This window comes from Scyliorhinus canicula, chromosome 9 (assembly GCF_902713615.1).
Source record: "Scyliorhinus canicula chromosome 9, sScyCan1.1, whole genome shotgun sequence".
Lineage (NCBI taxonomy): Eukaryota > Metazoa > Chordata > Chondrichthyes > Carcharhiniformes > Scyliorhinidae > Scyliorhinus > Scyliorhinus canicula.
In genome coordinates, this window is record NC_052154.1 from 147,412,971 (window position 1) to 147,427,537 (window position 14,567).

Below are 14,567 nucleotides of genomic sequence, written 5' to 3' on the forward strand. Positions count from 1 at the left end.
ATTCTCCTTACAACGTCTCACGGTATTGTGTTGAATCTCGTGAGGCGCTACGAGCGGGTGGATCTCGGGAGCGGGGTCTTTCACTTCTTTCACTGGCCACGCTGCACCGCAGCGAAATGCTTTTCCGGCACAGCGTGGCCGGAGGATCGTGCCCTGTGACTCTATGGCCGGGATTCTCCAAGCCCGCGGCGGGTCGGAGAATCACCGGCGACGATGGAAATTCCCGCCATGCTGCTCCGATGCCGGGACACGATTCTTCGGCGACCGGAAAATCGGCGCCGGTCGGGGGTCATCGAAAATGGGCCCCACGGTGATACTCCGCGATCGACCGGCTGAAAATCCGCTGAGTTCTGCCGGTGTGGTTCCAACCTGGTTCCATCTGACGGGAGCTCGGACCCGCGGCTGCACTGGTGGGGGAACGGGGTGAATCAGACTCCTGGGGGGCCTCCATGATGTCCCGGCCTGCGATCGGGGGCTACCGATCGGTGTGTGCGATCTGGGTGGGGCCTACCTTCTTCCGTGCAGGGCCGCTGTGTCGCTACGCCATGTTGTGCGGCGCCTGCGTGGAAACGGCTACAGCGCACATGCGCCAGCATGGAACCAGCTGCCACGTGCATGCGTCAGCGCGGAAATGGCCACTGTGCACATGCGCGGATTGGCAGTGCAGGGCCGCGCATCGGCACCGGAGCTGCGTGCAGCACTCCAACGCCATGCTGGCCCCCTGTGGGCCACTAAATCACTGGGCCAAGAGGCCCGTTGACGCATAAACACAGCAGTAACACTTAGCCGGGATTTTGGACAATACCGTTCTCTGACTCTAAGTGGCTTGGGGCAGTTAAAAAAAATTGAGATTACCCAATTATTCATCCAAGTCACCCAGCGTACCAACTTAGAAATATATGTCGGCCATTTCTTCATCATTGATGTATCAGAGATTTTCACCTCTCTACATTACAGCACGGTGGCAGCACATTCGCCCACATGAACTGCAGTGGCTCAAGAGGACAATCTACCACCGCCTTCTCAAGGGGTATCGAGAGGATGGACATTACATGCCAGCCTTGCCATCGATGCGAACACATCTCAAATGTGTATATTTTTTAATCATCCCAATTTCGTGTCTCTCCTTCTCTGATACGATAGAACTTGGCCCAGTTTATCCGACTGAAGAAGGTGGGAAACCCAGAGAAATTTTGATGTGTTCCATTTCTTCTGGGCACTGAATTGCTCTTTCAACATCCAAGCAGATTTGCTGTCGGACAGTATGCGTCATGGGTCCTGGTGCAGTATTAATGCTTGGCTCTGAGTAAGGCTGAGAATGCTGCTTCAGAGAGTCTCACTGCACGAAGACTTTGGTCTCGAGTCATCTTAAATTTATAAACACTGCAGATGGAATTCCCAGGAGCAGCTGACCTATGCCATCCTCCTGCTTTTGATCATTTTATAAAATCCGTTGCATAACTTTTTTTTTTGGTTAGAAATACCATCTTGAATTTCAGCCTCAACCCGAGTAATTTTTTATTTTGATTAAATAAAGCTGATTCAATAAAGCTTTTCTTAGCTGATCTGCGAAACGATGAATGAACATAAGGAATGGGCACAGATAACAGAGCCATGCACAGTTTCAGTAGGTTTATGAACAATGTATAACTAGTTCTGCAAGTTGTTTCAACTGTGGTTTACTAGACAGCACCTGTGCCTCTGAATTGAAGGTCATGGGCATGAAGATCCGTTCCAAAGACTTGGAGATAATTGCCCTGTTGTCTGTTTCTGTGATGTTGATTGAGGGATAAATATTGGCTAGGATGCTGGGGAAAATGTTTCTTCACAATAGTGCCAGTGGATGTTTTGCATCCAATGGAGAGGAAGATGCAACTCTCATCTGAAATGTGTCACCTACGACAGCGCTGCACTGGAATGTAGCCTAGATCAGTGATTCTCAAACTATCTGATGTGGCGGACCGGCAGTTTTTTTTTTCAATGTGCCAGGGACCGGCAGTCTCCCGTGGCGTTGAATATCACTACTGTCTCTTTCTTTTCTGGAAACACTCCAAGTACCGGCAGACGATGGCTCACGTACCGGCACCGGTACGCGTACCACACTTTGAGTAGCACTGGCCTAGATGATACGTTCCAGCCTCTGGGGTGGGATTTAAATGAAACACCTTCAACACAGCGGTGAAACTGCTATCAAGAGTGCCACAGTTGCCTATGTGTCACTGTGTCACAGCCATCTTGCTTTGCTGTATTATACTCTAATTGGCATAACAATTCATACCAGACTTGGACTGGTAACAGCATTATGCATCGGCAATCTAAGTTCAATTCTTTCAAACTTTTTTCCTCGGGACTAATTTTTGCCAACATGCCGACCTTCAGGACTCACGCCGGCTGACCTTTGCGACCCACGCTGACCAACCTTCACGACAAAAGCTATGTTCGCTTACTTTTAAAGCGAAAGGGGAGTTGACTTGGTCCTTACTATCTCACTCCATTCAAGTTCATAGCAGGAGGCGGCAATGCGCATATCAGGTGTAGAGTTTAGCCAGTTCCTTTGTGTTGTCTTCATCTTTGTGAGAGTGAAAAATCGAATCTCGCACATGTAGGTCGTCGGGAAGGGCGATAGCAAACAAATGCTTGTTTTGCTCAGCCCCGGATACTCCTGGGAGTCTCTGGGGCGGCATGGTGGCACAGATATTAGCACTGCTTCCTCACAGCACCAGGGACCAAGGGTCAATTCTGGTCTTGGTTGACAGTCTGGAGTTTGCCGGTTCTCCGTGTCTGCATGGATTTCCTCCGGGTGCTCCGGATTCCTCCCACAGTCTAACAATGTGCAGGTTAGGTGGATTGGTAATCCTAAATTGCCCCTTTGTGTCCACAGGTTAGGGGGGGTTACAGGGTTCCAGGGATGGGCAGGAGAATGTCCTCTTTTGGCGGGTTGGTGCAGACTCGAAGGGCCAAATGGCCTCCTTCTGCACTGTAGAGATTCTATGATCCGATAATGCTACTCCAGAATGCTGACAGTCTCATTGACCTCTGGTGTGTTTTTACAGGTCAGGTACAGCAGGTCACAGGTCAGGTACTTTATCTTTTCAATTGGAGTCAGCTGTAAGTTAATAACTGACTCTAGGGCCTGAACCTCAAAAGGAATTTTTCATCCATACTTTTTCGTTCAAAATCTGAAGTTCTCCTCTCATTTGCCAGTGTTTCCCTGCATATAACACAAATGGGCTTGCATCCTTATTTACATTGGCACAACTGACAAAACCACCATCTTTATACTGCTCTGTTCCCCAGTTCAGTAGCATTTGGATTTGATTTATTGTCACGTGTACCGAGGTACAGTGAAAAGTATTGTTCTGTGTACAATCTAGACAGGTCGTTCCGTACATGAAAAACATAGGACATATGATAAATACACAATATAAATACATAGACACAGACATCGGGTGAAGTATATGGAGTGTAATACTACTTAGCAGAGAAGATGCATGGAGAGATCAGATCAGTCTATAAGAGGGTCATTCCGGATTAAGGTAACAGCGGGAAGAAGTTGTTTTTGAGTCTGTTTTTGTGTGTTGTCAGACTTTTGTACCTCCTGCCTGATGGAAGAAGTTGGAAGAGTGAGTAAGCTGGGTGGGAGGGGTCTTTGAATATGCTGCCCACTTTCCCCTGGCAGCGGGATGTGTAGACCGAATCAATGGATGGGAGGCGAGTTTGTGTGATGGACTGGGTTGTGTTCACGACTCTCCGTGATTTCTTATGGTCTTGGGTCATACAGTTGCCATATCAGGCTGTCAATCATCTCCTCCTGGGCATCATTGATGCTGACAGGGGTGTGTACGGCACTTCGCTTCTTGAAATCAATGACCAGCTCCTTAGTTTTGCTGGCATTGAGGGAGAGATTGTTGTCGTTACACCACGTCACTAGGTTCTCTATCTCCCTCCTGTACTCTGACTCATCGTTGTTCGAGATCCGACACACTGCGATCGTGTCATCAGCAAACTTAGATGGAGTTGGAGCCAAATCTTACCGCACCGTCGTGTGTGAATAAGGGGTATAGTAGGGAGCTAAGTAGCAGCCTTGCGTGGCCCCGGTATTGAGGACTGTTGTGGAGGAGGTGTTGTCATTTGTCCTTACTGATTGTGGTCGATGGGTCAGGAAGTTGAGGATCCAGCTGCAGAGGGAAGAGCCAAGTCCTAGGTTTTTGAGTTTTGCTATGAGCTTGGCTGGGATCATGGTGTTGAAGGCAGAGCTGTAGTCAATGAATAGGTGTCTTACTTAGGAGTCTCCAAGATGTGTGTAGGGCCAGGGAGATGGGGCGCGATTCTCCGCTGCCCATGATGGGTCGGAGAATAGCGGGAGGGCGTCCCTGACATTTTTCACGCCCTCCCGCTATTTTTACGGCGAACAGCGATTTTCCCCAGGCCGATGGGCCGAGTTCCCAGGCCTTTACAGCCGTTTTTACGGCAGCAAACACACCTGCTTGCTGCCGTCGTAAAAACGGCCGCAACATGCCCGTTCTGGGCATCCAGGGCCCCGATTGACATGGCAGTACCATGGCCGTGCCAAGGGGGGCATGGGCAGTGCTCCCTCCGCCGCCCCGCAGGATCAGTCCGCGGGGTGGCCGAGGGAGATGACGGCCCCGCGCATGTGCGGGTTGGAACCGTCCAATCTGCGCATGCACGGCTGACGTCATCGTGCGCGTCAGCCAGCGTGACGCTTTGCGTGCGGACTTAGCGACGGTCGCTAAGCCCGCAATGCCGTGCTTTACGGGGCCCCGCTGCTAGCCCGGCCCGGGGGGGAGAATCGGGTCCCGGGAGGGGGCGCGGAGGCTGCCGTGAAACACGGCCAGTTTCACGGCAGCCTTTACGACTCGCCGCATTTGCGGAGAATTGCGCCCATGGTGTCTGCTGTGGACTGGTTGTGGTGGTATGTGAATTGCAGTGGTTCAAGGCGTTCTGGGAGTAAGAAGTTGATGTGTCTCATGACCAACCCTTGAAGCACTTCATAATGATAGATGTCAAGGCCACCGGACGGTAGTCGTTGAGACACGTTGCATGGTTCTTCTTTGGCACTGGTATGATCATGGTCTTCTTGAAGAAGGTGGGAACTTCGGAATGGAGTAGGGAGAGATTGAGGATGTCCGTGAACACACCCACCAGTTGGTCTTTGCAGGATCTGAGTGCACATTGCTTTCCGACGGTTCACTTTCAAGAAGGCCGATCTGACTTCTGAGGCTGTCAGGGCAGATATGGGTGTGTCAGAGGCTGCTGGGTAAGTTGACAGCAGTTTGATTGTTTCCTGCTTCAAACGAGCATAGAAGGCATTGAGTTCATTGGGGAGGGGTAGCTGTTGCCAGAGATTATACTCAGCTGCCTAAACTATTCAATCTCTCTTCATAAAACAAACCCCTCAGGTAGGATTCTCCAACCTCCCAGCCGCAAGCTTCTTGGCAGAGGGAGCCATTGCCCGTCTGTCAGCCTTGTCTCAATGGCTGCGTTTCCACTTCTGACTCAGGAAGTCGTCTACATTTAGAATGCTCTGATATTTTCTCCATAGTCTTGCAAATGTCTCCTTTTTTTAAAGTTACTATTGAATCTGCTTTCACCACTTTTTCAGGCAATCCAGATCACAACTTACTGAATAAATAAACTTCTGCGCATTTCACTGTTTGGCCTTTCCCAGTGGGAACGACGAGGCGCGATCAACCATGTGCCCCGTGGCGTGTTTTGCAGTGGAGGAGGTGGCCCAGCAATGACATCTTGGGCTGGATTCACCCCTACCCGGCGGGACGGAGTGGCGTGAAACACTCCAGCGTCGGGCTGCCCCAAAGGTGCGGAATCCTCCGCACCTTCAGGAGCTAGGCCCGCCCCGGAGTGGTGTGCGCCCTGCTGACTGGCGGGAAAGGGGCTTGGCGCCACGCCAACGGCCACTGTAGGGCCTCCGCCGTCCAGCGCGTGTCGGTGCATGTGCAGGAGCGCCAGCGCGTGCTGGTGTCTGGTGCGGAAGGATAGAATGCCCCCACAGCACAGGCCCGCCCGCGGATCGGTAGGCCCCGATCGCGGGCCAAGCCACCATGGAAGCACCTCCCAGGGCTAGACTCCCCCGCGCGCCCCCAAGAACCCCGGAGCCCGCCCACGTCGCCAGGTTCTGCCGGTAAGGGAACTACTCCAATTTACGCCGGCGCGACCAGCAACAGACGGGCGGGACTTCGGCCCATCGCGGGCCGAAGATTTCGGGCAGCCCCGGCGCCCATTGAGTTGCGCCGGACCCCGCCATTCTCTGAGGCGGGCGGTGCGACTCACGCCGGGCCAGTTTTTGGGGGGCGGGAGAATTAGGAGGACGGTAGGGACAGGATTCACGCCGAAGCCCGGCGATTCTCCCACCAGGCGAGGGGTCGGAGAATCCTGCCCTGTGTGTCTTGCAGTCCTGCCATTGTCAACATGGTTTCTCGTTGTTTGCATACCATCTGCCCCCGTCTCCCCTGCACAGCCAGTGAACCCGTGGCGGGGTGGGGGGGCAACTGTTGGTGGGACCAGAAGATCCCGCCAGTGGGAACGCCTGTAAAATTCCAGACTATTTCTCTACACCTACTCTATCACTCCCTTATTGGATCTCCCTTTTACCATCTCGCCCTAACCCTCTCTGCTGTTAAGAGAGCAATATCTCGGATGCAAATTAATGCGTAAAAAACAGAATCCCGTTTTGGGAGCATTATAGTGGGGTGTTTCAGCACCGAGAGCAACCCCTATCTATTGGGATAGCTGTGATGTGTTGCCAACTGGTGTGGGGGTTGCTGATACGTTTGTTGCACCAGTTCCTGACGGGAGCTATCTAACGGGACTCTGCAATCTTTGTGGCCTCGGTGAGGAGCGCCCCATCGAGGCTACACTTATGTCATTTCAGCTTGTCAGTGCAGGAAGAGTACTCGCGGATCGGGATGCCATTTTTAAATGTCGCCCCAATCTTTCGTCCCCCTCCATACTCCCACACTATGGCTTTTGGACCTCCATCCACTCCCCACTGCCCCAACTTACCTCTTAGGGGGTCATCAAGCCCCCTCACTCTACCTCTTAAGGACAAGGCATCCTTGGGCCTGATCCCTGGAATTGGCAACCTGGCACCCAGGCACTCATGAATTCCGGCCTGACACCCTGACAGTGCTCCGTTACTTCGCACTGCCACCTGGGGACTCTGGCAATGCGATGGTGGCACTGCCAGGATGCTTGGGTGGCAGTGCCAAGACGCCCGAGTGTCAGCAGGAATGCCAGGGTACCACCCTGCCCAGAGCCTGACTACCTGGGACCTACAATGGCCTGGGAGACCCTCCATGTGCTGTTACGCCTGGTCCACATTTGTATGGATGGGTGCTAAATGCGCCGTCGAGAAGTCTCCAAGGTGAAGCTGTTAGTTTCCGGGCCTCAGGAGAATACAGAGTAGATATATTTAAATGAGCCAGTATGCTAATCTGGATCACACGCATAGTGGGCAAGATCCAGATCGCGAGATTTTGTTAAATCTCACGAGGTGTGCTGAGTATCGCAAATCTTGCGAGAGACCTCTCACGACATTAAAAGGCCTTTTTGCATCACCAAGTCAAACACGACGCGGGCATTAAATCATGGCTCTCGGCTCAAATATCCAAATTCGAAGAAGTGTAAGCAAATAAAAGCTTTTCTTGCCAGCTAATTTACCAAGTGTTTATATATGTGTTTGGAACGTATTTTAAATCTTGGCAGGTTAAATAATCTACAGAAACTCATTATTACGCACTTGTGAATGTAGAAAATTGATGGGGAGAAAAAGGCTGTGTGATTCATCAGGCTCTGCCCCACACCAACGACGACTGGAATGTATTGAGCAGACATTTCCCTGCCCTGTCGCTCTCTGTCCAATCTGCTCTGGCATATGGAACAGGATTCTCCACCCACGTGATTGTCCGTTTTGCCGGCGCCCCGAGGTTTCCTAAAGGCGTGGAGCTGCCCCACAGTGGGAAACCCCGCCGGCGGGCTGGGGCAGAAATGTAGCACGGCAGGGCGGAGAATCGAGCCCGTGATCTCCAGGAAGAGTCAGTGAAACCTGTCTGAGCTGATATGGAAATGATTGCTGTGTAAAATTCCTTACTGAGCCATCGCAGACAATTAAAATCAGTCCAGGAGATCATACTGATGAAGTTTTCTCTGTAAAGTAAATAGCTTTTTATGTGATGTGACCTCTGCTCCAGTCAGGAACTGGTGCAACTCTTTTTTGAAGCCAAAGTTTCAGCAACCCCCACACCAGTTGGCAACACATCACAGAGTGTCACTACTCTGAAGCTGGTAATCTTACACAGCTTCCTTATTGAATGTGGGTGTTAGCTTTAACCCATCCAATCCGTGTGAGTTATGTTAATGCACACCAAACCCAACCAAATTGACAAACAAAAAAGATCCAGTTGCTCTCTTTGTTTACCAGTTTTCTCTTTCTGTCCATCCTCAGACTTATAATAAAGATACACTGCCATAGGTGTAGGTGCTCTTCGATATCTTGACTAAGGTCATTTTTAACATGCCAACAGAATGTAAACAGATTATTTAACCACAGGATGCTTCAATGCACCAGTAATTGCTAGATCGTTAACGGCAATGGGAAACTTTCTCCCCCACCCCTACCTTTCATAACTCGGGAACAATGGTAGAATCGAATGGGAGATCAAATACTGCGTGGAAGAACTACACACAAGGGAAACTTGCTGTGCTAGCGGGTGAACCGTCAGCAATTTCAGAAATGTATGGTATCAGTGACCATCTCCCACCTCTGTTACACACCAGGTTATTATTCATGGCCAAGCCAGACCCCCTCGCTCCCCCATTTAACTGTATAATGCTCCCCATACCTGTACCTGCCCCCTGTTACCATCACAATTTGAGGAAGTGTCCATGCAAATTCTCAAGAGGGTAAGGGTGAAGTGCCTGAGAAAGAATAAACCAGAAGAGATGGAGTGAGCCTTACTCAAACTGTACCGTGGTCTAACCGTAGTTTATTTCAAGTACCGTGACCAGTGCTTGTTCACCAAGCAGGGAGACATTCTGGCCTTTGGCTTAGTGTGCATTAGGGCAGAGAAGAGGGTGGGCCTTGCGTTCACAGGCCCTAACCATGAGGAATGTCAGGAAAGATTTGCACTTTCTATAGCCTTCTTCATGGCCACAGGACATCTCCAAACATTTCCCAGCTAATATTGCAGTATAATAATTCCTGTAATGCAAGAACACCAACAGCTAACGGGCAGTACAGTGGTTAGCACTGTGGCTTCTCAGCGCCAGGGTCCCAGGTTCGATTCCCGGCTTGGGTCACTGAATTTGCAGAGCCTGCACGTTCTCCCTGTGCCTGCGCGAGTTTACTCCGGGTACACCAGTTTCCTCCTACAAGCCTTGAAAGACGTGCTGTTAGGTCAATTGAACATTCTGAATTCTCCCTCAGTGTACCTGAACTGGCGCCGGCAACTAGGGGATTTTCACAGTAACTTCATTGGAGTGTTAATGTAAGCCTACTTGTGACAATAATAAAGATTGTTATTACAACTTACAAACTGCAATTTGACAATGACCAGATAATCTGTTTTTATATTGGTCGAAGGATAAATATTGTCACTGGCACCAGAGAATACAATCCAGCTCTCTGCTGAATAGTGTAATGACAAATAGCACCTTGATTTCATGGCTGTTCCAAAAGGTGACACCTCCAACAGTGCAGCACTCCTCAGTACTGCACCGGGAGCGTTAGCCTGGATTTGCTGCACAAGCCAGTTTAGTGGGGGGGGGGGACTTGAATCCACAACCTTCTGACCCAGCAGTAAAAGTGCTATCCACTGAGCCCCAGCTGACCAACGTTCAGCATTTGAAAGGAAGATGGCCTTCAGGTAATACTGTCAAGTTGTGGATGACTTGCCAGCCTCCCCGGACAGGCGCCGGAATGTGGCGACTAGGGGCTTTTCACAGTAACTTCATTGAAGCCTACTCGTGACAATAAGCGATTTTCATTTCATGGTGAAAAATAGAGAATTGGTAGATCTGAAACAGTACTTCCAACTAAACCACAATAGTTTGACAGAGGATGCAGTGTCACGCTAGGAAAGGAAAAAGTGAGGGCTAGTGATGACAATGTATTTGACACGACGTATGTTCAACACATGGAATGGATTTCCAGGTCAAGTAAAAAGAAAGAAAGCCTTCGAGGCATTGAAGGAACAATTTGGAGTCAGAATGACAGAAGATAGGATGAATTAAGATGGGCCAAATGGCCTTTTGTTGTGATGTATTCTTGATTCTTATATTCTTGCAATTAAAAAAAACTCCGTTACTTTAGAGCATTCTCTGAATAAATTTGAAATATAACCTCATTTTCTGGACTTATTATACTCCTGTGGTGTTTAATGGGTTAATAAATCATATGTTCTTTATATAAAAAAGCAGACATACAAGTGCTGTCATCAGCTGAGAAACCTTTTCCTGCTATAAAAAAATGGAATTGATTTCTCCTTGTCTGAAAAACGTTAAATTAATTGTAGAACAGCGTTGGCCGCAGTTTCTGAAGTGACTTTAATTAGAGCGTAATTTTTAATGAGGTATTGTAAATCATTTGTAATTGCAATTTAATTTATTAAAAAAAGGACATGGTTCCTAACGCAGCCCATGTTTTAATTCCCCACTCCCCGAGTGACCCATGTACGTGTGTGTGTATGTGTGTGTGCAAGTTATCAGTGGAGCAATTTAAAGGTTAATTAATGCTAACTGGTCTGCATTTCTGTCTGGACTGGTCACTAATGAGGAAGCAGCAGATATATTAATGTCTTGTTAATGCCATGATTTTGTCTCTTTATCTTATTGTGCATGCACTCAGGGTTGACCCTGTCCCATATGACACTCCGAAACCAGCAGGCCACACACGATTCGTCTGCGTCTCAGACACACACTCCCGAACAGATGGCATTCAGATGCCGTATGGGGACATACTGCTTCACACGGGTGATTTTACAGAGCTGGGACTCCCCACGGAGGTTAAGAAGTTCAACGATTGGTTAGGTAAGAGTCCATTTTTTTTTTGATCGCTCTTTGTGACCATAATTAACCTCTGTTGTACGAATGCCATTCACAATTTTGATAATTAAATCAAAGTGCCCGATGACTGCAGGTTGCTACAATGGGAAGATGGGATTCTAATTATCAATACTTTTGTCTCCCTTTTCCTCCCGCATCACTAACCACCACCACCACCCCATGCCCACCCCCCCCTCCCCACACCGACTTGACCCCAATTCCTAAAAACTATTTAATCAAAAGCACTAATTCTTGGCAGAAGCTGAGGGGTACATTGAAACATCTGTGCCCTATTCTGGGGTCAGTTCTTCAAATATTTATTACACACCTCCACTCAGTCCTAAACCACTACTACTTAGCAGGTAATAGGAGGAAATGAATGGCCCCTTTGATCAGATGTCAGATATAGGTGGTAAAATGTGCCCTCCTGTCACTTATCCTTTCCAATGTTTCATCTAAAGTAGACTCTTTTCCTATAGCGTAAAAGGCAAGTTCTCCGTGAGTTGAAGCCTCCGCAGCTACCCACTTCCAATTGCATATTGTCAATTGGGGGAGTTTCGGACCACATCGTCTGCATCTCTGGATTCAAAGTCAGTTCAAACCCAAGAGAATAGCCGCCTCTCCTTTTCCAAAGACTTCCTTTGAATCCCAAAGAATATGTGAGGATGGGAGTAGGGCCATTCGGCCCCTCGAGGCTGTTCGAAGAGATTGTGATTGATCAGTATTTTAACTCCATCCTGTTGCCCTGGCTTTGAACCCTTAATACCCTTGGTCAGTAAACATCAATTGATCTCTGATCTTAAATGATTGATTGAGCTACCATACGCTATGTTTTGAAGGTGATCCTTTGCATTGAGAAGTGTTTCCGAACTTTTGTTCTGAATGCCTAGCTCTGATTTCACAGGGTGAATTTTACACTCCTCTGCTGAGGGCCTTGAAGATGCTTGTGGGGATGGGGTTGGTGGCAAGAGGGGATGCATGAAATTTATTAGGTGACTTTTCGCCACCTACATATCTGGCTCATTAAGTCTAAAATTGTGTGTGTGTGTGTGTGTATGTGTGTGTGTGGTACAACCTATTAAAGCCCTTAAGTGGCCACTTAAGGTCTTCATCCAGCCTTTGCTATTATTTTACCCAACACAGAGGAAGGCCCAAGCAGTGTGGGAAGCCTGGCAGCATTAGCGTGTAGTGCAAGGGGAGATAGCGGGAAAGGACACCGCCATTGCAGGTTCCCTGAGCCCATTGGTGGCAGCCTCCTGTCACCCCCAGGTCATACTACCTGCATTATCCTTGTTCCAGCACCTCTCAGACCCACCTCCTTACTCCCTATCCTCCTCGCCAGCCAGGCCTGATGATATCCCGGTCTTAGCACGGAGTCCAGGCTCCTCTTTATCGAGACTGCCTGTAGTCCTAGCAGTGGCCGCTGCTCCAACCTGGTGCTGCTGTGACTACAGAGCATGTGGACCATCCGATTGGCCAGCAGCTCTCTAAGGTAGACTTTCTCCTGGAAATGGGTGGAAATCTGAACTTTAAGAAATGAACACTGTTTCCAGTGTTAAATTGATGCAGGACCGCATCAGTATCATGGGTGGAGTCACGCCTGACTTCTTAGCCTTGGAGGAGTGCAGGGATCATGGTGCCTTTTTATCCAGTCCTATGCCTCCTCTATTAGATTCTCCAACCAGTAACAAAAACAGTGGGATTTTCTGTCCACTAATGGACAGGTGTATATGGGACATATCCCATCAACGCTTATTTATGTGTCTGTAAAGTCCTTCAGTTCCATGACCCTCAGAGTGCAGCATTCCTCTGGTCTCTTGTATATTTCCCATTCCATTTGACCCGCTATTGATTGTCGTGCCTTCAGCTGCCTGGGCCATAAGCTCCTGTCCTCTCGACCATTCTCTCCTCCTTTAACGTGCTCTCCAAAACCTACCTCATTCACCAAGCTTTTGGTCACCTGCCGTAATGTCCACTCCTTTGGCTACATGACAAAGGTGCTTTGGCAAATGGTCCTGTGAAGCGCCTTGAATTGTTTTACTATATTGAAGGTTCTATACAGATGCAAGTAGTTGCTGCTGCGGTTGTCTTAAGGGTGCATTGACCCTACACTTCTTGTGCCATTGAACAGATGTGTTGCTTTGCACTGACAGTAGGTGTAGAGCAAAGTGCAGTCTCATTCTGGAGGGTGGTGGAGGGTGGTGGGGGGGGGGGGGGGGGGGGGGGGGGGGAGGGGGGGGGGAAGGGGGGGTGGGACTGGAGTGGGAGAAGGAAGTAGGGCATGATGGGAAAATTCCATGTGGTAGAAAAGCCGTATTATTTTATTGGTTTGGTCCCCTTGGACTTGTTGGACCATTTTAGATAGTAGTAGGTAGTCAGTCAACCATGTTGGCATGGGAAAGGAGTTACATGTCAGCTACACTGGGGTAAAGATGGCTAGTTTCCTTCCCGAGAAGGACATTAGTGAGCGAGTTGGGTTTTTGCAATAAAACCAATAGTGATTATGTTTTTTTTGAAACACTTAAAACATAGGGATCAAATTCCTTCTTCTGCTGATTTGACAGGCGAATTAACTTGCATAAGTTTAGGGTTGTGAATCTTTTGGAAGTCTCTAACCCAGAGAGCTGTGGATGTTGAGCCATCGAGTTTGTTCAAGACTGAGATAGATTTTGAAGTCCAGGGGAATTGAAGGATTTTGATATAGGAGGATGTATGAAGTTAGGATAAAGATTGGGGAGAGATGTAGGAGGATAAACAGAGTTGGGATAAAGACTTGGGGGGCAGAGAGTAAACGATTAACATCAGGAGCACCTGATATTGATGTAACTGGTGCTCTAACTAGGAGGCAACATCACATGATTAAATAACAGATCTGGTGGAAAGCAGAAGTATAACCTTGTGTAAAATACTGGGATGTACATAGATTTGTAAATAAACAAGTCATAGGGTGATGATTAGATCCTCTCTTGTAGGAGATGATCGTTGCCTGGCACGTGTGTGGTGCAAATGTAACTTGCCACTTGTCAGCCCTCACCTGGATATTGGCCAGGTCTTGCTGCATTTGCACATTGGCTGCTTCATTATCTGAGGCTTCGCGAATGGTGCTGAACATTGTCAGTCATCTGCGAACATGGCCAGGAGGTCCATCCATCATGGATGGAGCAGCTGAAGATGGTTGGGCTTAGGGTACTATGCTGAGGAACTCCTGCAGTGATGTCCTGGAGTTAAGATGATTGACCTCCAACCACCACAACCACATTCCTTTGTGTCCTGGTGTGACTCCAACCAGCGGAGAGTTTGCTCGCTGATTCCCATTGACTCCAGTTTATGATACCATACTCTGCCAATTGCTGTCTTGATGTCAAGGGCAGTCACTCTCACCTCAACCCTGGCATTCAGCTCTTTTGTCCAGTGACCCTGGCAGAACCCAAACTGAGGCCCATGAGCAGGCTATTGCGGAATAAATGTCGCTTGATAGCACTGTTGAT

At 48.8% G+C, this 14,567-nt stretch overlaps 1 protein-coding gene across 1 annotated transcript in view; it reads left to right on the forward strand.

The window, feature by feature from the left end:
- The window catches only part of mpped2a (metallophosphoesterase domain containing 2a), a 231,905-nt gene that overhangs the window by 34,081 nt on the left and 183,257 nt on the right, over positions 1 to 14,567 (forward strand). Inside the window, exon 3 of the mRNA XM_038806054.1 lies at positions 10,883 to 11,064. Coding sequence (XP_038661982.1) covers positions 10,883 to 11,064 — 182 coding nt within the window. The remainder of the gene's footprint in view (positions 1 to 10,882; positions 11,065 to 14,567) is intronic.